Raw genomic sequence first — 24,085 nt, 5'->3', positions numbered from 1 at the left:
TTACAATACTTTTCATCTACTTGGGAAATATACTTTTTTTCCCTTAACACTTGTTTTTTGAAAATGTCAATGATTATCTTTAACGTCATTATATAAGCATTTATTTTGTTGTAAATTCCTTCAAACAAATTTTAGACCTAGCTAAAATATAATCCAAATATTATAAATAAAATTAATCAGATCTTATTTATGAGAAGAGTATTGTTTTCTATGTAAAGGACCTACAAAAGCCATACATATGTGATTATAAATAGAACTTTAGTAAGTATTTTTTTAATAGTAGAGGTTTTTGTAAATAAATATTATGGGGCAAGGTTATGATATTCAGTTCTGGAGTCAGGCAAACCTGAGTTCCAATCCCATCTCTATCTCAAGATGGATGGCCCTGGGCATGTTACCTAACTTGAGTCTCAGTTTCATAGCCTGTAAAATGGGTACAAGAGCTGTACCCATCTCACAGAATTGTCATGAGAAATAAATGAAATAATACACACAATGTGCACATTGGTGTATGACAAGTACTCTCTCTCTCAATATATATATGGTAAATACATATTATATGTATAGTAATATTGTAAATACACTTATCCATCTATTATGGTATGCTTATTTTTAATTTTACAGCAGTGTCTCTATCAGAATATAGTGAAGTGAAAGTGTTAGTCGCTCACTTGTGTCCAACTCTTTGCGACTCCATGGACTGTAGCCCGCCAGGCTCCTCTGTCCATGGAATTCTCCAGGCAAGAATACGGGGGTGGGTAGCCATTCCCTTCAGGAGAGCTGCCTACCCAGGGATCAAACCCAGGTCTCCTGCATTGCAGGCAAATTCTTTACTGCCTGAGCCACCAGGGAAGCCCTTCAAAAATATAAGACAAATATAAGAAAAGTGGCTATTTGCTCAGCTTTTAATGTGAGGCCCTAAAAACCTGTCTGAATGTTGCTGTTTTCTAAGTCTATCTTCTCATTTTTCTTTTTCTCCAATATTTTTGAGTGATTCTTCATGAAGCAAATGGAGCCTGACTTAACATTTGAGAACACTGTGACCAAATAAAGTTTGGCTAAGAGGACTATCAAGAACAACATGCAGAAATTTAAATATTTACCCACAATTTAAATTTTCCAATAATTTAAACCATGGGTGCTTTTCATTCTGTGTAACTCTACTATTTTCCCATATGGCTTTCCTTTATTCAGGCTTGGCAGCACTATTCAGCCAGTGTTACTATATTGATTTTTATTATTATTATTATTTTTTTGGAGAGTCTGGTGAGTTTGAGGGAAGGATGGATGGCAAAGAAATTTCATGACACAATTTTGGTTTTATACATTTTATACCTAATTCTTCTAACTCTTTCTCTCTCTCTGTTCTTTCCAACTCTAAAATTTAGACTTTAGATTTAATATTTTTTCTTTTAGTTTTTTTTTCTTTAAGAGGTACTGACTGCCATTAAAACTTAAAGCATTATGCTGACAGATTAGAATCACTGAAGTTGGGAAAAAAAGGCCACCACAACAGCAAGAAGCCCCAGGATTTTCAACAGGAAGGAAACTGGGAAAGTAGATGAGGTTTTGATAGCTCGTGTCTTTAAAGGCTTCAGTGTCCTTTGTTTCTGGGTGAAGATGGCATTCCTGGCTCCATCCCACTGCCCAGGCCCAACCAGACGATACTGATAGGAGTTGCACGGCCCAAAATAGAGTTTCACAGCCAGTTTAGGATCTTTTAGCAAGAGAGAAAGGATGTCTGGCTTCACACCTATCTCTACAGCGAGCTCGTCCACGTAGCTGATGTAACTGGTCTGCAGTAGCTGGCTTTTGCTCTCTCCAAACCTTAACGTAGAAAAAAGGACAGAGTCACAAAATATTCTAAGTTACATAAGAACATTAGGTATTCAATAAGTGCTGAAAGAATGGAGAGATGAATGAATGAATAAATGAGCTTTGAATGACTCTGGTGGCAAGTGTTAGTTTATTTCATCAGGAGACCCACATCTCAGATTGAGAGCAGGATATAAAATAAATAAGTCTGATTTCATGGAAGTTCTAGGAATGTGATAGGGTTTATAACCATTATTATTATTTGGTATTTAGCAAGCAGCTATAAATCTTCTGGCAAGTAAAACTAGTCAGGATTGTTGCAAAGATTCACCAGATTACAGATGCAAGTGTAGCTTGGTGTCTTGCACAGAAGAGATGCTTAATATTTTCTAGTTAAATTGTTAAAGTATCTGGCACTCTGGTTGGAATGTAATAGATGAATTAGAGCTTTAAAGTGAGATAATCCCTACATGTGATGTAAGGCCCCAGAGTAAACCTTCCAATGTACTTAATCACTTATGGAATTTAGTGGATTCCTTATGGAATGGATTCTTAATGGATCCTTAAGATCACTTATGGATTCTACTGTGTCACAAAGTATAAATCCTTGACTTTCATTCCATGCCAACTCCTTTCTAATTTGCTTTGATGGGAGTTCCCCCAGCTAACTTTCCAGAGATACTCGGGGCTACTGTCACCACCATTGCCCCATCCCGTTTTCTCTTCACCACAGAGTGTGAGAAGATATAGAATCTAACACAGGCATCATACAAAACAAATGAAAATATGTCAAGGAAAAATGTTCTCGTTTGGTGAAATGACTATTTTTAAGTAGTTGGATCTTAAACTAGCATATATAAGAATCATCTTGGAAGAATACAAAAATATGAATTTCCAGCCTCATCCAGAAATTTTGATTCAGTTGGTCTGGGTTATGTCCCAGGACTCTGCATTTTTAAGAAGCAGCTAGGTGATTCTTGTGAGCAGTTCAATACTGTTCTATGTAAAGAATTAAAAAAAATTCTTACCAGTCAATTCTTTTTTTATTCCTCTTGATAATGTCTTCCATCATAGTTCTCTCTGAGGGCAAGGTACATAAGCCTAGAAAATAAAAGGCTGGTTGAGCGGTAGGTTTGGATCAGTATCATTACTTGATCTAGTAATTGATTCTTACATGTAAATTTTGGCCACTGACCCATGTTAAGCCAGTCAGGGAGGCTGTGCTGTTGAACTCCAGGGTGTGCCACTCACATTGAGTTCTGTGTGATGTTGCCCAGGATTCACCAGACTACACCATGGACTCTGAGGTGGGGTGGTGGTGGTAAGAGAGGAAGCTGGAGTGGGAAAGTGAGCCTATGAAGCCAGGGAGCTCTGCCAGGTGGCGTGAGCTCCATTCTGAGGGTGGTGGGAAGCCTTGGGAAGTGACCTGATCAGATTTGCCTTTTGGAAAGATTTTCCTAGGTGTTGAATTTTGGAAAATGGGTTCCAGGGAGGTGAGTGTAGAGGCAGGAAGACCAGTTAAGAGGCTGTGAAGTAAACCAGGTGAGGGAGAGTGGCACAAACTAGGTGGGGCAGTGGGGATGGAGAAAGATTGATGTGAGTCATCACTGTGTGCTTGGGAGGCCATCTGTGTCACAAGTGTCCCTGGAGCGTCAGACATGCTGGAAAATGGTCAGTTTCTCTGACAGGCTACAGTCCATGTGGTTGCATATAATTGCACATGACTGAGCAACTAACACTTTTTTCACTTTTTTTGGCTCCCTAGGGGCTCAGAATCTGCCTGCAGTGCAGGAGATCCAGGTTTGATCCATGGGTCAGGAAGATCCCTTGGAGAAGGGAATGGCTCCCCACTCCAGTATTCTTGCCTGGAGGATTCCATGGACAGAGAAAGCTGGTGGCCTAGAGTCCATGGGGTCGCAAAGAGTCAGACATGACTGAAGAAGTAACACTCCTTGGATATGGCTAGTCATCAGACATCTCAGATTCAATGAGTCCAAAATTGAGTTTATCACTGAAGTCCTCCTGCTCAGGCTTGCATTCTTCCACACGCCTCCCCTCGTCCCAGCACTGCTCTCAATCCAGTTTCCACTGCCTGAGATCTGCAAGTCACCTGTGATTCTGCTCTCTTCCTTCAATTATTCTTGGAGCCGATCATTATGTCCTGCTGGTTTCACTCTTAACTATTTCTCTTCTCCACATTGTCTGTTTGCCTGGCTGAGGTTGTATCATGTTTTAGTATAGACAATTACATAGCCTTCTCACTGGTCTCTGGGCTGTATTCCTTTCACCTTTCAAATCTATCTTTCACACTAATGCTGAAATAATCTACCAAAAATGTAAATCTGATAATGTCTGGTCTTTGCTTAGAACCTTTCACTGGGTCCTCTGGCAGAAGAGCTTTCTTAAGTGGAGACTCTAGGTCCTCAAGCCAGACTTAATCAGGGCTCCTAAGGGTCCACTGGATGGTTTTGGGTCTACCAGCTAAATTTGGGAAGGGGCTTCAGGTGGCTCAGTAACAAAGAATTTTCCCACAATGCAGGAGACGCAGATTTGATCCCTGGATTGGGAAGATCTTTTGGAGAAGGAACTGGCAACCCACTCCAGTATTCTTGCCTGGGAAATCCCATGGACAGAGAAGCCTGGCAGCGTACAGTCCATAGAGGCGCAAAAGAGTTGAACATGACTTAGAGACTAAACAACAACACGAAATTAGAAAGAGCTGATCTATATTTTATATTCAAACTCGTTAGTGTGCCTCAAAAGGTTCCTCTATTCTGGTCCCTTGCTCTCTAAGAAAAATCTTTCACCCCTCCCTGCCTCACACCCCACGTTCTAGGAATATCAGATAACGTGTAACTCTCCATCTATATCACACCTCTGTGCTCTCACTCAAGGGTTCCTTTTTCTGCACCTGGGAAACCCAGCTATCTAGGAGTCTTCCTTGACCACATGCCCTTCCTCAACCCCACTCTGTTGTTGCTAGCACTCTTTCTCTTCTTTCTGTACACTCCATGCATTCCTCTGACAAAGCATTTGTCTTATTATCTTGAAATGATCCATTTAAATTTGTCTCTATGCCACCAAGTTCCAGCACAGGGCTGAATATTCAATAAATTTTTGTTTAGCTGAATTGAACCCTGGGATCAGGGAGATAGTAACAGTCTTCTGAGAAGTGCAAAGTGCTACACGATGCTCAGAGAGAAGTATTTCAATCATTTTATAGCTTTGTAGGGATCTGTGAGGTTGAGGTGCTTAGATATTAAGAGTTAATTTGGAATTAAGTATGGAGTAGGCCCTAGGTCTCTTGATTTGCACATATCCCAAGGAACTTATAAACATTTTATAGGTAAAACTTGGAGTCATAGATGTCTTCCTTCTTCACTGTTCTTTCATTAGTCCAACAAAAAGTAATATGTACTTAACACTATGCCAATTGAAATTCTCTGAATTTTCTAATATTTTAAAGGAATGATTATGGATATTTATTCTTGTATCCCAGTATTTGTTATTTTTTGAATTCTCTGCTAACTTTTTAGGATGCCAGTTTTGTGAGAGCAGCCAAGGTTGGAAACTTTTTTGGCAACTTCCTTTTCTAAACTTGTTTTTAGCAAAGTCCACCAAGTGTGAAACCCTCAGCCACTCACCTGCCTGCTCACTCACTCACTTACCTTTGAAAACTCTGGTTACCCAACGAGCTTGGAGTTCAATAGCTGGGAAAATGGGACCTAGGGGCTGGATTAAACCGATGCATGCAAGAGTTGACTTCTCCAGTTGAGGAGGGAAGATGAATTTGTACAGTGAGACCATATTATTCTCTACTTTAACAAGATCTTCAAGGAAGGGAAAAGAGACAGTATATCCTGTTGCAAAGACAATGATGTCAATGTTCTCTTCCACTGTTCCATCTTCAAAGATGGCAGATGTTTCTGTGAGCTCTTTCACTCTTGATTTCACCTTGATGGCTCCATAGAGTATACGACTTGGAAGATCATCATTTATGACAGGCTCTTTTGAAAGGTATCTGAAACACGCAGAAGAAAACACTCAGAAAGGAGCATTTAATGAGGCGTTTTGAACTCTGTTAATATTTTATGGGGTTGGATTTGAGAAAAAAGTAGTTTCTAAAATATCTGTAAAACTTTCTAACTTGACTAGTTGGCCTACCCCAAACTTTACTCTCAGACTTTATTCTCATGTCACATGAGACTTTATTCACATGTCACATATCTCTTCCTTCAACAAATAAGGAAAACATGCATGTAGGTGATGTGGGCAAAACACATTGCAAAAAAAGAGACATCCTAAGGGTTTAGGCAAAATGCCAACGTCTGTGATCAATTCCTGAGTACTCCAATTGTCATTATCCTGCTGATATCTCCACTGTTGCTTTATGTTATCTACCTTTAATTATCTTGCTGTTTTATTTAATCTCTATCTGGTCATAAGTAAGGAAGAAAAAATTTGTTAAAAAAATTTGTTAAATTCCCATCAGTTTTGAAACTAGTTAAGAGATTAGTATGAAAATTAATGCATAGAATTAAGTTTGGGGATATCTCTTTATCTCAAATATCCACAGATAGCATGATAGCATGAATAGTGGAGCAATGTCTGGTTATATGTCTGGAATATCCTTTTTCTTTTAGATTTGAGAACCACTTAAAAAAAAAAGACTGCATGGCATATGTATCAGATCTCAGAATACAGCAGCCATACTGCATTTGTTGAAAGACTGCAAAGCTCTCCTGTTCTTTTTTTGGGGTGGGGGAGGGGGGAAGGAGCCTGTTATACTTTGCTAACTCTACACCATAAGAGTTCTTCTCATGGGGGGCTTTTGAGAAATATTCATTGCCTGTTAATCTCCAAGTTATACATCTCTGATCTTATGAACACAAGCAAACAATATGGATGTTTATTTTTCTTTATTTGATAATGGGCTCCTGTAGGATTTGGATCAGTTTTCCCATCCCACCCTCTGAAAGGAAGGTCACAATCTCTTGAAACAGCCTTTTCCAATGTTGGATAGCTCTGGGTATTAGGAAGTCCTCCCCCAATCCTAGTTATACTCTCTGGAGCAACTTCTAATATTTATACTTCATATTCTCAAATATTTACTTTTCAAAAGGCATACAGAATGGATCTGGGATTCAAAATCTGGGAGCTGTACGATACCCACACTGTTAGGCTGTAGTTTGAACTATCATGTTAGCAATCTGGCTCTTTTCAAAGAGAAACCCTTCTGACAACCCTGATTATCAATGAGTATACCATAAAAAAGTAAAGTAATTTTACTTGTTTTGAGGGACAAGGCCATAATTTTCATGGTTGAACCATTGACTCATCACTTTTTCCATTGCCCATTTTACAACAATTCGTGGCAAGATATTGTAGAGCATGGCTTTAAAGCGGGTGAGGAATGTCAAGTCCCAGGGATAGCCATCTTCAGAGATACGACTCAGGACCCAGGAACCATGTCTGGTGCTGATAAACACCTAGTGAGCAAAAAGGAATGCAGTTCATATTAGGGCATCATCTTTTTTTGGGAGGAACCCACTGTGTAGATAATATATCACATGTATGGCCCCAGAACTGGCTGAAATGCTTTGTCTTAAAGATGATTGACTTCAAAGTGAAGGGTCTTCTAGTTTTCACTGTTCTAGGTCAGCTTTATCATACAAGTGGTGCCCCGGGGTATTTACACTGATAGAGGAAGACTACCATAATCTTGAGGACTTCATGGAGACCCGAGAAAATCTTTGGGCTAAACCAACCATAAAATCCACAAATCTACATTTGCATTGTGGTTCAATACTTCTTCCCTCCTCTCACTTTTCTATCCAACCCAGGTTGTTTTTATAGCAAAGGTATACAATTATAATCCAGGAAATATGTATGATTGCAGCCTAAAAGCCAGATTTTTAACTTTGAATTTATTTCAAAAACTCAGAGTTTAAAAATATAACCTTTGCTATTCATAGATATTACTTTATATGGAAGTTAATATAGGAGGTAATCAGTTATATTAATATATATATACATATATTTATTCTTTTCAGATTCTTTTCCCATATAGGTTATTAGAGAGTACAGAGTATATTTCCCTGTACTACACAGTAGTTCCTTGTTGATTATATATTTTACACATGGGCTTTTATTTTATATCTAGTAGTGTGTTTGTGTATATATCAGATGTATTCTTTACCTTGTATACTCATATTGCCCTAGTTTTCAAGATGTACATTTAAATCTCTTTTCAAATGTGTATTTTACCTTGTTTACTGTTACTTCTTCATTGACCAAATGCATATTTGATTTGCTTCTTAAAATTTTGCATGTCAGTACTTTTACATGCCAGAACTCTGTGAGTTCTATTGTACAAGGACTTGATAAACATGTTAATACTCCCTTGTAAGGAACTGATTGACTTAAGAGTTGAAGATTGTGAATTCTAGACTGAGGACTCTGGATTCAGACTACCTGGGTTTGACTCCCAGCCTCACTACTTACAAGCTGTGTTGCCTTGAGTGAGTTACTTCAACTTCTCTGTGTCTCTCTCCATAAAATAGGGGTGGTAGCAGTACCTACTTCATAGAATTATTGTACCAATTAAAGGAGATGATACATGTAAAGGACTGAAACTGTTGGTTGGCCAATGACAGGTATTGCTAACTATTATTATTTTGTAAATTTAGGCTGGAGGAGTTTCATGTAGTGCCACATATCTGGAGTGAGCCAGTATTTGGAGACACATTTTTCTGGGTCTCAACGCCTTAACTTGTGAAGTAGCACTGATATAAAATGGTGTTGAATTGTTGGTCTGTGTGTAGTAATATACTTAACATCCTGACTGTTTCTGCTGCTATCCTTTTGTTAGCTTGGCAATACTTTGGCTAGGCATTAGGTAATGTACTTAAATGTTTCTATGCAGTCTCTTTCCATTACTTATCCTCTGCCCTTCTTCTTCAGGGCTTCTATGGTGGCTCAGTGGGTAAAGAACCTGCCTGTAATGGCCTGTAATGCAGGAGACTTAGGTTTGATCCCTGGATTTGGAAGATCCATTGGAGAAGAGAATGGCTATCCACTTCAGTATTCTTGCCTGGAGAATTCCATGGACAGAGGAGCCTGGTAGGCTACAGTCCATAGGGTCGCAAAGACCTGGACATGACTGAGTGACTAACACACTTAGGATCAATCCATGTTCACACTGGAAGCTCTGCCTATTTTATTCCCTATCTTTCTCTGTCACCATACCTGCAGCAGGGGAGTCTAATCTGGCTAGCTCCACTAGCTGTAGCAGTGTGATAGGTCTGAGGATTTAGGATCAGATGCATACTTCAGGCAAAGGATCAGAGATTTGGGTTTTGGTGGAAAAGTGTGTGGATGACTCAGCACCATCACACAGTATTTTGAGTGGGTGGTTGGACTGTGGTAGAACAAGTCATATCATTATGAACATGAACTTGCTTTAAGAAGCAGGGCACACTCAGGACTAAGGTGAGTTTAGACTGTAATTTTAAGCTTCGCAGGTGCACTTGGTTCTAACTCTTACCTACATAGCTCCTAGAAAATCTCTGGTAAGCCTTGTCAAAGAAGGATTGAGAGTGCATTGCTCTGTGTAAGATATTTTATCATAATGATCAATTATGTTATTAATCTAATAAATGTTGGAAAGACACTATTTAAAAATTAATGAGCTGGAAGGCACACAAATATAGCCAAGGTGCTTACTTATTATTGAATCTAGCATGATAGACAGGCTTTTACATGGCAAAGCCCATATGAGGAAATAGACCCTTGCAATCTAAGATCTTTGGATCAACTGTTCTAAGTCCAAATCACTGACCTGCAACATGTAGTGGTCTAGTATGGAGCTTCACTTAGTTGATGGCTAGGTCAGCTCTTTTCATCATACTCCCTTCCTCAAGCTTGTCACATTTTCCAAACAGTAAGGGGACTGAACTTGGTACCTTCCCCACCTGAGCTGGCTCTTCTCCGAGCCTTTACAGTTACTGCCTCTTTACTTGTTCTTCACATGAAGGCCTTAAAACTTTGAAAAATGAAAAGTGGTTTCTTTTCATAAATAAGGTGAGGACCTCCTGTGTCTAGTACAACTCTTTCTGGTGTTAATGACCTGCTCTGTCCTCAGGGTGGTAACTCTGACAGGTCCCAGTGGAACCCCGTCATCAACCTGCTGGGGAAGCACCACGTATGTTTATCACATTTGCTACTGGGCATCTGAGCCCTGGGGCTTCTTTGGTGGCTCAGTGGTATGAACCAGTGCCTGCCAGTGCAGGAAATACATGTTAGATTCCTGGTCCAGTAAGATCCCCTGAATAAGGAAATGGCAATCCACTCTAGTATTTTTGCCTGGAAAATCCCATGGACAGAGGAGCCTGGAGGACTATAGTCCATGGGGTCACAGAGTCAAATACGACCAAATACGGTCTGAGCGACCCAAAAACGACAACAACATCTAAGTCCTGACAGTGTGAGTCTCAGGATAGGGCACTTTTGGCAATGGTAGACATGGCCACAGTAAGTCCTGAGGAGCCAGAAGATGCCAGGCTAAGGAGGCCAGTGTAAGAGTGATAGAACCCCTGGAATCCAGACCATGTTGAAAGGGCTTGCTGTGGGGAGAGGAACCCAAGCTATTTTCCCATCTTTGCCTAGGCCTGTCCTTCCAAAAGGGATTTAGTTACTGCCATTCTCAGCCATCTCTGTCAGCATCATCTGCATCTTGTAATGTTTGACGCTGGCAGCTAGGCTGTGTCATTCCTGAACAGGTGCAAAGATAACAGTGGTCGGAAGACCTCAGGAAGCACCTAAATATTTATGATCTTGTTTGGGAGTCTTACTGTCTATTTAATCTCTCTCTTTTTTTAAATGATTCTTGGGAACTATGGATTATTTACATTTCAAATAGAGTTCCAATATGCATTACATTTCTAAAAGGCACTCTTCCAAAGATGAGTAGGTCAACTCATAGAGGCCCCTGGGTAGAAACAAGGCCTCCTGTGCTGAATGTTGTCTGATCCAAATTTAAGTGAGGAGACATCCAGAGAAGTAAAATGACTTGCTCTAGTTTACACAGCTGATTAATGGCAAAGCTGGGAGATTGACTGGCTTCCTGATTTCTAGATTTCCTATGATACCACACTGGGCAACCAACCAACTAATCAACCAATTATTAAGTAATGGAGCCTTGGTTATATGGCTGTGATTTTCTACTATGCCCTTCCCTTTTCCTCTCCTCCCCAACCCCTACCACCCCCCCGCCTCCGCCCCTCCAGCAGACAAGGTAATCGGGGAGCATCTTACCTGAGCAGCCTTCTTACACAACTCAACTGCAATATCTGAGGCTGAGTTTCCTATTCCAATCACCAAAATGCGTTTCTTTTCAAATCCCTCTGGGTGCTTGTATTGGCGGCTATGGAAATACTGGCCTTTGAACTTCTGGATACCTTTGGGGTGAAGAAAAGAGAAATCCATGAACTATGTCAACTTAATTTCAATAAAACTGCCCTGTCAGCTTTTCCTTTCTGGGACCAATTATTTGTTTTGTTATTTCCCCTCTTAGGGAAGTTACAATATTAAGGCCAACTGGCAAACTCAAAGTATGAAGCATGTAAGAAATGTTAGGTTAAGCACGTGGTGAAGTGAAGTGGAAGGTACTCAGTCGTGTCTGACTTTTTGTGACCTCTGGACTATATAGTCCATGGATTCTCCAGGCCAGAATACTGGAGTAGGTAGCCATTTCCTTCTCCAAGGGATCTTCCCAACCCAGGGATTGAACCCAGGTCTCTTGCATTATAGGTGGATTGTTTATCATCTGAACCATCAGGGAAGCCCAAGCCTATAGTTCAGCACCAAAAAAGTTGATTTCAGAGGTTGCAGCTTAGGTGTTTACTAGAGGACAGGTGGTTTTGATGGATAGAGTAGAGTCAGGTATTGATTTCCAGCCATCCATCATCCTATTTTGTAATATACAATGATACTTCAAAATCACATAGCATATATTCTTTTAAAGGTTTCTTAAACATATTATTAAGTGCTAATGATTGTAATGAAATGAATTCTTCAAAACCATTTTTCTAGATTCCGTATATGTGCGTTAAAATATGATATTTACCTTTCTCTTTCTGACTCACTTCACTCTGTATAATAGGTTCTAGGTTCATCCACCTCATCAGAACAGATTCAAATGCATTCCTTTTTGTGGCCGAGTAATATTCCATTGTGTATATGTACCATAGCTTCTTTGTCCATTCATCTGTCAATGAACCTAGACAAGCAATCTAGGTTGCTTCCATGTTCTAGCTATTGTAAATAGTGCTGCAGTGAACAATGGGATACATGTGTCTTTTTCAACCCTGGTTTCCTCGGGGTATATGCCTAGGAGTGGGATTGCTGGGTCATACGGTGATTTTATTCCTAATTTTTTAAGGAATCTCCATACCATCTTCCATACTGGCTGTATCAATTTACACTTCCTCCAACAGTGCAAGACCATTTCCTTTTCTTCATACCCTCTCCAGCATTTATTGTTGTAGACTTTTTGATGATGGCCATTCTGACCAGTGTGAGGTGATATCTCATTGTGGTTTTGATTTACATTTCTCTAATAATGAGCAATGTTGAGCACCTTTTCATGTGTTTGTTAGCCATCTGTATGTCTTCTTTGGAGAGCCTTTTTAAAAAAATTTATTTGTTTTTAATTGAAGGATACTTTGGAGAAGGCAATGGCAACCCACTCCAGTACTCTTGCCTGGAGAATCCCAGGGATGGGGTGGCACAGAGTTGGACACGACTGAAGCGACTTAGCAGCAGCAGCAGCAGCAGCAGAAAGATAATTGCTTTGCAATATTGTGTTGATTTCTTCCATACATCAATATGAATCAGCCATAGGTATACATTTATCCTCTCCCTCTTGAACCTCCCTCCCATCTCCCACCCCGTTTTACCCCTCTAGGTTGTCACAGAGTCCCAGTTTGAGTTCCCTGAGTCACAGAGTAAATTCCCACTGGCTATCTATTTTACAGATGGTAGCATATATGCTTCCATGTTCCTCTCTCCATTCGTTCCACCCTCTCCTTCCCCCACCCCAACCCATATCAACAAGTCTGTTCTCTATGTCTATGTCTCCATTGCTGCCCTGAAAATAGAGTTCATCAGTATCATCTTTCTAGATTCCATGTATATGTATTAATATACTATATATTTGTTTTTCTCTTTCTGACTTCACTCTGTATAATAGGCTCTAAGTTCATCCACCTCATTAGAACTGACTCAAATGTGTTCACTTTAATGGCTGAGAAATATGCCCTTGTATGAATGTGCCACAGCTTCTTTATCCATTCATCTGTCGATGGACATCTAGATTGCTTCCATGGACAGGCCTTTCTGAAGATAAACATCTGTGTCTTTTCCCAGGAAAACATGGCCTTATTAAAGTATTTGTCTTTGATGATGGGCTGCTTGAAAGAGCCTTTAGATCATGTGCTCAGTTGCATAAGACTCTTTGCAGCTCCATGGACTGTAGTCTGCCAGGCTCCTCTGTCCATGGAATTTTCCAGGTAAGAACACTGGAGTGGTTGCTATTTCCTTCTCCTTTAGATCATATGAGTTCTCAAAGTGTTGGTCCCTTGGCCAGCAGTATTGGCATCCCCAGAGAACTTGTTAAAGATGCAAATTCTCAGCCTAGATCTACAGAGCTGGAAATGCTAGGGGTGGAGCCTAGAAAGTTGTGGTTTTAAAAGTCCTCTAGGTGATTCTGTTGGAAAGTTTCATTGCTTTAGATCAGGAAGCCTCAGTCCAGCTTGCATATTGAAATCACTTGAACAAGTAATTGACCTAGGCCTACCCTAGACCGATTGAATCTTTGAAGGTCATTTGAACTTTAAAAACTCCTCAGGTGGTTTGAATAATGTGGGGCTTGGACTGAACCACCCTATTAAATGTTTTCCTAAAGGCCTTGGGAAGGAAGTGTGCTGTCGTACGGAGGGGCCTGGGAGGAGCCATCCTCCCCTGCACTTCTGGCATCCATGACTATCCTATTGGAGTACTGATGTCCAGAAACTACCTCCAGTAACCCTGGCTGTGGGCATGGCTCTGTGGAAGTCCCCAAAATGAAACAAAGTCACAGGTGTTTGGCAGGATAGAAAAAGGTCAGGGTAAGCTTTTGTTATTGTTCAGCCCTTCAGTCCTGTCCGACTCTTTGCAACCCCATGGACTGCAGCACCCCAGGCTTCCCTGTCGTAAGGTAAGGTACATGGCTGAAAGGATCTCTCCAACAGAAAACCAAGATGGGTGAAAATTCTCTGAAATTCTGAGTAACATTTAGTCACTTTGGGGAAGGCTGAACTTTGGCTGCACTCTGATGATGAAGACCCGGAGGGCTCAAAAGAAACAAAGATGGTATTTGGAATCTTTCATCTTTCTGGCTCTATCCTGATTTTAATATTATGCTGAGTTGCAGTAGCTAGCCAGTTTTGCTGTCAATCTAGCCTGAACATTAAGTAGCTGGACACCTGCCCCCAAAAGCCGGGGCTCTGCACAGGCCTCACCTGGAAATGACTCCAGTGGGAGATGAGGGAAGACGTGATGGCCGCTGCAGATCATGACTCCGTCAAAGACAGCGCTTTGCTCCTTACCGTTGTTCTCAGTAACAACCACCCACTGGCCAGAGGTTGCAAAATCCGGGTGTTTTTTCACACTGAGGACGGTTGTCTGGAATCAAACACAGAGAAGGCATCATTGAGAATTACTCTGGCATAAAAGGGGCCTTGTCCAGTGCCTGGGAGTGGGTAAGGGTAGAGTGCAATGTCTGGCTCCATTGAGATTCCATTTGAAGCCATTTCAAGCCACTTAAGGCAAAGACTGCTAAGTGCGCCCTGCTGCTTTTTCCTTGGCACACACTCCAAGGATGTACTGCTTTGTGTGAGAGGCCTGACTCAGCAGTGGGAACCAGCGTTAAGTCTCTCTGAATAAGGAGAGAGACTTAGAAAATCATGGCAAAAGTCTGGGCAAGATACAAAATACGTGTTCATCATTCAAGTGATCACACAATCAGCATTTATCACAAAACTTTTGTGTTGACCTCTGTGCAGACTCTGTGTTAGAGAATATATTCCATGCATAGCGCCTGGCACAATGACAGCACTCCATGAATGGTGAGTTATTCCTATTTATTTTATTAAAGGCATCATGTGCTTTTTTTAAAAAAAATTAATTTAAAGTTTGGTTGCACTGGGTCTTCATTGCTACTTGCGGGCTTTCCCTCATTGCAGAGTGGGGGCTACTCTTTATTGTGGTGCATGGGCTTCACGTTGAGGTGGCTTCTCTTGTTGCTGAGGATGGTCTCTAGGACTTGAGAGCTTCAGTAGTTACGGCACACAGGCTCAGTATTTGCAACACACAGGCTCAATAATTGTGGTGGATGGGCTTAGGTGCTCCGTGGCATATGGAATCATCTCGGACCAGGGATCAAACCTGTGTCCCCTGCATTGGCAGAGGGATTCTTATCCACTGTGCCACCAAAGAAGTCTGCATCATATCCTTTATTTTGCATATTGTTATTTACTAGTGAGTGCGAATTTTTTTGGTAACATTCATTGTTACGTTTGCACAACATTTCTTCCTTTGTGAATTGTCTATTCATATCCACTCATTTTTTTTTTTAAAGATGTAGTGTGTGGGCTTCTCCGCAGAGCAGAGACTCTAGGAGCGTGGGCTTCAGTAGTTACAGCATGTGGGCTCAGTATTTGTGGCTTGTCATATTTATTATTTTTAAAATGTCTTGCTAGCAATACATTTCATACTCTCATTTGGATTAAATAATTTACTGGTTTATTGATTTTTTGTAAATGTTGTTTGCTGTGTGGAGGTTTATGGATTTTTAAAAAGGTACATAAATGTTGTGTTTGATGTATTTAAGAAGCAATGTCAAAGGAAGTGAAGCTTTTCAGGTGAATGGTATGCTTCCTTCTTGCTGGCAAGTGTTTGAGCCCCTTATACATGCTTTTGAAAATTTCAGATATTTTTCAAAATGCTGTGTTGGCAATTTTGAAGCTTTTACAGTTTTAAAAAATGTATGTGGAATGTTGTGAAAAGGCTACAAAATGTCTGGGTATTTTCAGTTGAAAGATTTCAAATTTGAAGTTAAGCATGGTATATTCACTAAAGTACTCTGGATTCTTGACTATTCAAAATGTGGTTCGAGGACCAATCTTCACTGTCACTGGGGAGGTTATTAGAAATGTAACTGCCCTGAACCAGTTCACTCCTTCTCAGGCAACCTGGCGGTTTCCCATTCCTGGGAGGTCACTGTATTGATACTGAACTTAGTCTGGACATGTCCTTTTATAATTTGAATTGAGTTCTTGCATCTTATGGCTTATACCAATTCAGAGATCAATAAATGGGAGTGAGTTTTCTTAAGCCCTCTCCAATCTCCAGAAAACAACATCAGTAAAATGATAAACAAAAGAAGAAGAAACTAGAGGAACTCTACATTAGATAGACTGAAATAGTTTCATGGTATTTGCATATGTTTATGTCCACTAAATCAATTATTACAAATTAATATAATACAAATCTATAATAAAACTAAAATTACTGAGAAAATGAAATGTATTAGAAAATAAGTTCTACCAATATTTATTCAGTGCTATAATTTATTTCCTAGACACAGTTACTGGTTTTCAGAGTGTAGGTTATTGATACAAATTTAGGATGTTTAATGAGGATATTGGTTTTTTCTTGTTGATTATTTTTTTTGAGAAAACAAGGGAAAGGTAGTTATAATTGCATTTCAGAATTATCTGGCCATTCTTATGTTGCTAAAGAATGCATCAAAAATTAACAAAAGTGGTCTCTATAGGGTTCTGAGATGAATGGGGAGCTGTGGGTTTATCTAATCCATTTTCTAAGATAATCCATTTCTATGGAGAAGGTAAGAAAATAAAACAACATAACTTTTGTTTTCATATACCCTTTCAAAGGAAATGAGGCTAGTCGTCTTCAGTGGTTACAGATACTAATTTAAATGCAGTTTCACTGTCAATATCATTCAAGCCTTAATTTTGACAAATGTCTTTCTTCTGTTTATGCATATAGCCTATAATATCACGGGTAATGACATTACTTTTCGAGTTTTCTATCGTGCTGTTTCCCTCCCCCCTACCCCAAATACAATACCTGGAACTGAATATACTTTAGTAGATCAAACTTCTTGGCAAAGATTCTGAAATATTCCAGGACTTTAGAATTGTGCAGGAAGTTTGGAAAATCGTCAGGCATTGGAAAGTCACTGAAACAGGACATTTCTTTGCTGGTGTTGGTGACGACGGATTGATAGATGCTTGCTCGGCCATCGTCAACATTTTCCTAATGAAATAAAGGAGTGGTAATAAGGTATTAAAGAAATCCCTTGATTTCCTACTCACCTTCCACATCTAACCCCTGCATGATGTGAAGCTCTTTCATTGCTGTTGTTGTTTAGTCATGTTCAACTCTCTTGTGACCCCATGGACTGTAACTGGCCAGGCTCCTCTGTCTATGGGATTTCCCAGGTGAGAATACTAGAGTGGGTCGCCATTTTCTTCTTCAGGGGATCTTCCCAACCCAGGGATTGAACCTACCTCTCCTACTTGGCAGGTGGATTCTGTACCACGGAGCCAACTGGGAAGCCCCTTTCATTGCTGCAGTATGACTGAAATGTCTGGTGGATGAGGAGCTGTGTATGTGCCATTCTTATGTTGCTAAAGAATGCATCAATAATTAGCTTCCTATTACCTGTTTAGTGTCAGTCATTGTGACAACTGATGCTGAAGCTGAAACTCCCAATACTTTGGCCACCTGATGTGAAGAAATGACTCACTGGAAAAGAACCTGATGCTGGGAGAGATTGAAGGCAGGAGGAGAAGAGGATGGCAGAGGATGAGATGGTTGGATGGCATCACTGACTCAATGACATAAATTTGAGTAAACTCCGGGAGTTGGCGATGGACAGGGAGGCCTGGTGTGCTGCAGTCCATGGGGTCGCAGAGTCAGACATGACTGAGTGACTGAACTGAACTGATTGTGACAATCAGCCCCCTTCCAAAATTTCCCCTGGGGAGACTACACCGGTCTTCCACATCTTTAGGAACCAATAAACTCTGCGTCACTGGTCAGAGACTATAATGGAGAATTTCAGTTAAAATGAGTACTTTGGGGAGCAGGAAGTTTTCACATCTTAATTTGAATCCCCTCACCTTTATCTTATGCTTTATGTGAGTCAACCTTCCTCAAGTGATAATAGTAAGTAGTATTTTTTTGTTTCTGGGTGCACTGGGTTTTTGTTGTAGTGCGTGGGCTTTCTCTAGTTGTGTCGGGGGCTTAGTTGCCCTGTAGCATGTGGGATCTTAGTTCCCCCACTGGGATCGAACCTACATCCCCTGCATTGGAAGGTGGATTCTTAACCCCTAGACCACCAGGGAAGTCCCAAGTAAGTAGATTTAATGCTAATCAAGTATATTTTTTTCCTTTTGAACTTTTTATTTTGTATTGGGGTATAGCTGATTAATCATGTTGTAATAGTTTGAGGTGAACAGCGCAGGGGCTCAGTCATACATACAAAGATATCCATTCTCCCTCAAACCCCCCTCCCACCCAGGCTGCCACATACCATTGAGTTCCATGTGCTACACTATAGATCCTTGTTGGTTATTCATTTTAAATATAGCAGTGTGTACATGACCGTCCCAAACTCCCTAACTATCCTTTCCCCACCTGCCCCTGGCAACCATAAGTTCGTTCTCTAAGTCTGTGAGTCTCTTTCTGTTTTGTAAGTAAGTTCATTTGTATCATTTTTTTTTTTTTAGATTCCCCAATCAAACCTTAAGTTTGATTTTGAGTGTTGTTGAGTATGCTTTTATAATTCAGGAGACAGCACATGCTATGGCTGAGTTTATAATTTCCTCTACAAGAAGTGCTCTGCGTAATGATTTAATGTTAAATCATGCAAGAGCCAAGTATGGTGATTCAATGTCTGTGAAGTCAGCATGTTATCAAACAGGCTTTATAAGAAAATGTAAATAATGCCACCCAAGAACTCCTCAACAGATGCTTATGCACAGGCAGAGACTAAGTATAATCCAGCATATTATGACTCAGCACCAGGGGGGGTATAAAAATAAAAATGGAAAGATTATAAGAACTCATGAATTAATTGTAATAAATTATCTAATCTTACATAAATGGCATTAAAATCTCCTCTGCAGAATAGTAAAGGACAGTAAATATCCAACTCTAATTCCACCATTGTAATAAATCAGTTGTATACATTGCTTTCTTACCATTACTCATAGAAAATTATTACTTTCCTGCCAGATCTTTAGATCAAGCCTCCTTAGATTTCTGTAACACAGAAAGAGGCAACCTGGACTAGCAGAAGGAGCCTGGGCTTTGAGTTAGACACAGGTTTGAATTCATCTCTTTCAGGCTGTGTGAGCCTGGACCAGTCAGTGCCTCTGAGCTTCGGTCCTGTCATTTGTAAACTAGGGATGTGCTAGGTGCTCAATAGTATTGTTATTGTCCGTTGTTACAGAGGAAGCTATAAGCTTCAGCAAAGTTGTCAGTGACACCTCACTGTTCACCACAGGGTAAAGGTATCCAGGCAGCTGCTCTGAAACCATAGCAACTGATACAAACACACTCGCTATCATCTATCACATCTGAATTTTCTGATAGTTCCTTTACAAGAGGCTATACTTTATTTCAAAGAGTTAAAGATTAAACTGTGGGATCTTTCCTCTTTTATCAGCGAAGCTCTTTATATGTTTTGGGCTTCACTGTGTCCAAATTTCAGAGATTATCGGTACTAACATGACTTTCCAAGGCTAAAATGATGTTTGCTCTCAGAACACATTTAAGACCAATAAAAAGTCCGAGTTTGTAAAGATCCTTCCCCCTCATACATTGCACTTCTTCCTCATTCATTCATTCACTCATGCCTACCATAGGCCAAGAGTCAGATGCCTTTTTTCCCACGAGCAGATTGTTTATCTTTCCTAGTCTGTAATTGAGGTGCAGATGATAGCTTTGTTAGAGTTTTAAGTGGCTTGATAAAAACTAGTCATGTTAGGGTATATTAGCTTTCTAGGTGATTAATTTGGTGTGGTCTTATTATTAACTGTATGTATGTACAGAAGGCAAAGGAAGTTTGTATTCAAATATGAAGTGCTTTCTGTCTCATATACAAGGATATAATCTGAACTTTGGATGAATAAATCATGGTATTTTTGTTTTCAAACACTAGCTTCAAATTGCTTAATACAGTCATCCCTTAGCATTCGTAGGGGATTAGTTCCAGGACCATCTGTGGATACCCACATCCAAGGATACTCAAGTCCATTACGTAAAATGGTGTAGTATATGCACAGAGCATACACAAGTTACATAAGTCAGATTCCTCCTTTTCTCCTGTAAAATGAAGTTCATCAATTGTTCCATTAGTCAGTTGTCATGAGGCTTTGATGAGATTAGATAAAATGCTTAGCACAATGCCTGACTTTAAATAAGTGCTCCATTCACGTTTGCCTCTCTTGTGTTACTACTGGCCATTAGAGCCAGTCTTACTGAACCAGTCATAGTTTTGAGACAGTATTCTGTCCATTTTATTAAATGGACTGTTACAGTAGAGCTAACATATTAGTTTTTACAAGTGCTTTAAATTGGCTTTAACATGTGGTTGGCTCCTCTGTCAGGTCATTTTAAGGGAATTTTGAGTGATGAGAACTGGTTCTGATGTCTGAGCCCCTATAGTAGTTCCAGAGCCAGGGCAAGACTCTCCTTTGGGGGTTTTACTTGTGTAATTTGACACAACTGATGATGACATCAAAATTCTTTTACTGAACATCAAGTAATGATCTTTATACTTAGGTTGATTGGTAGACAACTATTAAAAAATGCTTTCTGTCCACGTGCGCTTCTTCCTATACTGGCTGAAGTAGATGGCTATACGTTTAGATAAATCTGGGTAAAATTGAGTTTTCCTGGGGTTATAAAGGGAAGATGATTCTTATTAATAAATAAGTAAATAAATAAATGTCTATCAACTATATCTCCTGTTTAGGCCCTGAGCTTGGAGTTAGGGGTAAAGTGTAACCAGGACACACAGTTTTCTATCTTCATGGAGCTTATTATCACATTGAATTAAAATCAGTTTGGGCTTTGGGGATGGAAAGTCGAGAAATAAGATGAGAGGCTTTGCTCTCACTAAGGCAAGGACAGGAGACATGACTTTCAAAACAGATAAATTTAACTCATATATTTACTTAAAATACAAGTACTGCCTAAAAATGAGCTAAGCACAAATACAGATTAATAGCCTGAATTTCCTAACAAATAGAATTAGTGACAATTTACTTGTTTAAGGTAATTGATCATATGGTAAGCATTTTTCTTAATATAAATTTTTTGCAAGTCAGAAGATTATGTAGCAAAACCAAGTTAGTTCAGACAACACTTATTTAGAATTTATGATCTTAAAAAAAAAAAAGAACTTATGATCTTTTATTATAGGCTGGATTGAAGTTTATCTTTTATTCCTTAAAGATGAAAAGGATATAAAAACTAAATTAAGATTAAGAAAGATTATAAAGCTAATATTTAATCTACTAGAAGGAGCAAGCTTGCAAAGCAAAAATAGATTCACTTATTAAAAATGTAAATACAAAATCTTGTAAATTGTTTTTTGTTATGAAATGTAATTATATTGACTTCTAGCAATCCGTAGTTTATTCTCATCGCTAGTTATTCTAAGCAGTTTGGAAATAAAATTTATTTCTTTGAAAATATCCTAACATTCCCTATTTTCAGTCTTTTAGAAGTGGATTTTATCTGCTCTTGTAATATACTTGTAATAAGTATAATTGAAACTTTAAATTATTACCATTAAGAATATTTTTATTTTAATTATTTTAACATTTTATTTTAATTATTTTAGAATCTTATTTTTATTTTAAAAATTTTAATTTTTTATTGGCTTATAGTTGATTTACAATGTTGTTACTTTCTGCAGTACAGCAAAGTGAATCAGTTATACTTACATATCCACTCTTTTTTAGAGTCTTTTCTCATGTGGGTCCTTGTCCTACAGTTAGAGGCAAAACTGTCTTTCTCAAATGCTAATCTATGGACTGATTCCAGTAGAAGAATTCAGGGGATCTTTGAAAAGTATTAAAAGGGTGAGTAGGTCTGGTTTGGGCCCAGACATCTGTATTTTAGAAGTGCTCCCCAGACATCTGTATTTTAGAAGTGCTCCCCAGCTGACTCTTATGCACAATGAACACTGGGAGACACACCCTTTATTAGCGTGTCATTGCATTCTGCCCTCTCTCCTTTGGGCCTCTCTCCTTTCTGCCCTGGATCACTGAAAGAGCCCCCTGGTTAAACTCATTGACTCAGATACTGCCCACTGTCTTCACTGATTTCAGGGTAAATGGTACACTCATGGGCATGGGACACAAGGTGCTCATGGTGAGACCCTGGCTCTTCTCTCCAGCCTCATCAGTTATTGCTCAGCCACCTGCATCCTTCTTTCCAGCCACATTACGTGACTTTCTATTCTCTAAGTATATCAAGTTTCACAAACCTCCACACCTTTGCACATGCCATTTGCTTAGCCTAGATGGATTTTCACATATCTGATCTCTGCTTATTGTCAAGACAAATAAAAGTATCATACCCTTCTGCTGAGTGAGAGTCTGTGCTTTCCATAACACTCAGTGTTTCAGCTCTTATAAATCTGCACTCTGAATTTTCTTTAGTTCCCGCCACACCCCTCTTCTGAAAAATGAGCCCTTTGATGGCAGGGACTGTACACTTGTGTCTTTTTAGTACCTAGTATATGCCTGGTACATATTATGCAACCAGGTAATATGTTTGTTGAATGAGTGAAAGAAGTCATGTTAACCAGAGCATTTTTCCCTCATTGTAAATAGGGCTTAATGATACTAAGATACTACTAAATGATACATTAAAATAGTAGTGTAATGGGAACAAGTAAATGGTTTTGCTGATAGTATGCTATAAATTTTGTTTTGTTTCATGCATGCAAATGTTATGATTTTGCTAATATTATGTTACAAACTTTATTCTATACATTTGAACTGTGGTGTTGGAGAAGACTCTCGAGAGTCCCTTGGACTGCAAGGAGATCCAACCAGTCCATCCTAAAGGAGATCAGTCCTGGGTGCTCATTGGAAGGACTGATGCTGAAGCTGAAACTCCAGTACTTTGGCGACCTCACCTGAAGAGTTAACTCATTGAAAAAGACCCTGATGCTGGGAGGGATTGGGGGCAGGAGGAGAGGGGACGACAGAGGATGAGATGGCTGGATGGCATCACCAACTCGATGGGCATGAGTTTGAGTAAACTCTGGGAGTTGGTGATGGACAGGGAGGCCTGGCGTGTTACGATTCATAGGGTTGCAAAGAGTCAGACATGACTGAGCAACTGAACTGAACTGAACTGATACATGTAAACATTACTTCTTTAAAAAAATTATGGAAAACTAACCAAAATTAGGGCTTTCCTCTGTAGCTCAGTTGGTAAAGAATCTACCTGCAGTGCAGGAGACCCAGGTTCAATTCCTGGGTCGGGAAGATCCCATGGAGAAGGAAATGGCAACCCACTCCAATGTTCTTGCCTGGAGAATCCCACAGACAGAGGAGCCTGGCAGGCTGCAGTCCATGATGTCACAGGAGTCAGACACGACTGAGCGACTAAACCACCAATCAAAATATATCTTAAACAGCTGGTAAAGAGGCTTAAGAACCATAGTACTTCATATTTGCTTTCCTGGAGAGTTACAAATATCTAACATGTTAAATTTGGTTCTATTAAATGGACAACAGTGTACAAAAACATATATTGGATAATGCTGTGATACATTTATCACAGAGAACTTCCGAAAGTAAAACAAGGGTAAGGCGGTTATCTTTTCAGGGAAGGAAATGGCTCTTTGTTCTAAGCTAGTTCTGTCTAATGTTAAAATGAACATAATGTGCTGTTAAAAAAAAAACATGCCAATTGAAACAGAAGAGAGGCTGTGAGGCATAGAATAAAGAAAGTACATGTTTTGGTCAGTGTGAAAATAGCACCATATGGGAAATTCCATTTGGTGATTTCCCAGGTGTCTACTTCACAGTCTCATCTATTATCAACATTTAAATCAGTAAATTTGATGGAGACAAATACAGATGATCAAATTTGTATATACCCGAAGTAT

The 24,085-nt window shown here is 39.6% G+C and overlaps 1 protein-coding gene across 1 annotated transcript in view; it reads right to left on the bottom strand.

The window, feature by feature from the left end:
- Positions 1 to 1,312: 1,312 nt before the first annotated feature.
- The window catches only part of LOC122708162 (dimethylaniline monooxygenase [N-oxide-forming] 2), a 34,216-nt gene continuing 11,443 nt past the window's right edge, over positions 1,313 to 24,085 (bottom strand). The window contains exons 3-9 of the mRNA XM_043924323.1: positions 17,008 to 17,196; positions 14,376 to 14,538; positions 11,131 to 11,273; positions 7,105 to 7,304; positions 5,484 to 5,836; positions 2,844 to 2,916; positions 1,313 to 1,827 (exon numbers count right to left, since the gene is read on the bottom strand). Coding sequence (XP_043780258.1) covers positions 1,482 to 1,827; positions 2,844 to 2,916; positions 5,484 to 5,836; positions 7,105 to 7,304; positions 11,131 to 11,273; positions 14,376 to 14,538; positions 17,008 to 17,196 — 1,467 coding nt within the window. The 3' untranslated portion in view covers positions 1,313 to 1,481. The remainder of the gene's footprint in view (positions 1,828 to 2,843; positions 2,917 to 5,483; positions 5,837 to 7,104; positions 7,305 to 11,130; positions 11,274 to 14,375; positions 14,539 to 17,007; positions 17,197 to 24,085) is intronic.

The sequence above is a fragment of the Cervus elaphus genome, chromosome 14 (genome assembly GCF_910594005.1).
Source record: "Cervus elaphus chromosome 14, mCerEla1.1, whole genome shotgun sequence".
Classification (NCBI taxonomy): Eukaryota; Metazoa; Chordata; class Mammalia; order Artiodactyla; family Cervidae; genus Cervus; species Cervus elaphus.
Note: the sequence above shows the minus strand (reverse complement) of the source record. Positions and strands in the feature narration are given on the sequence as shown.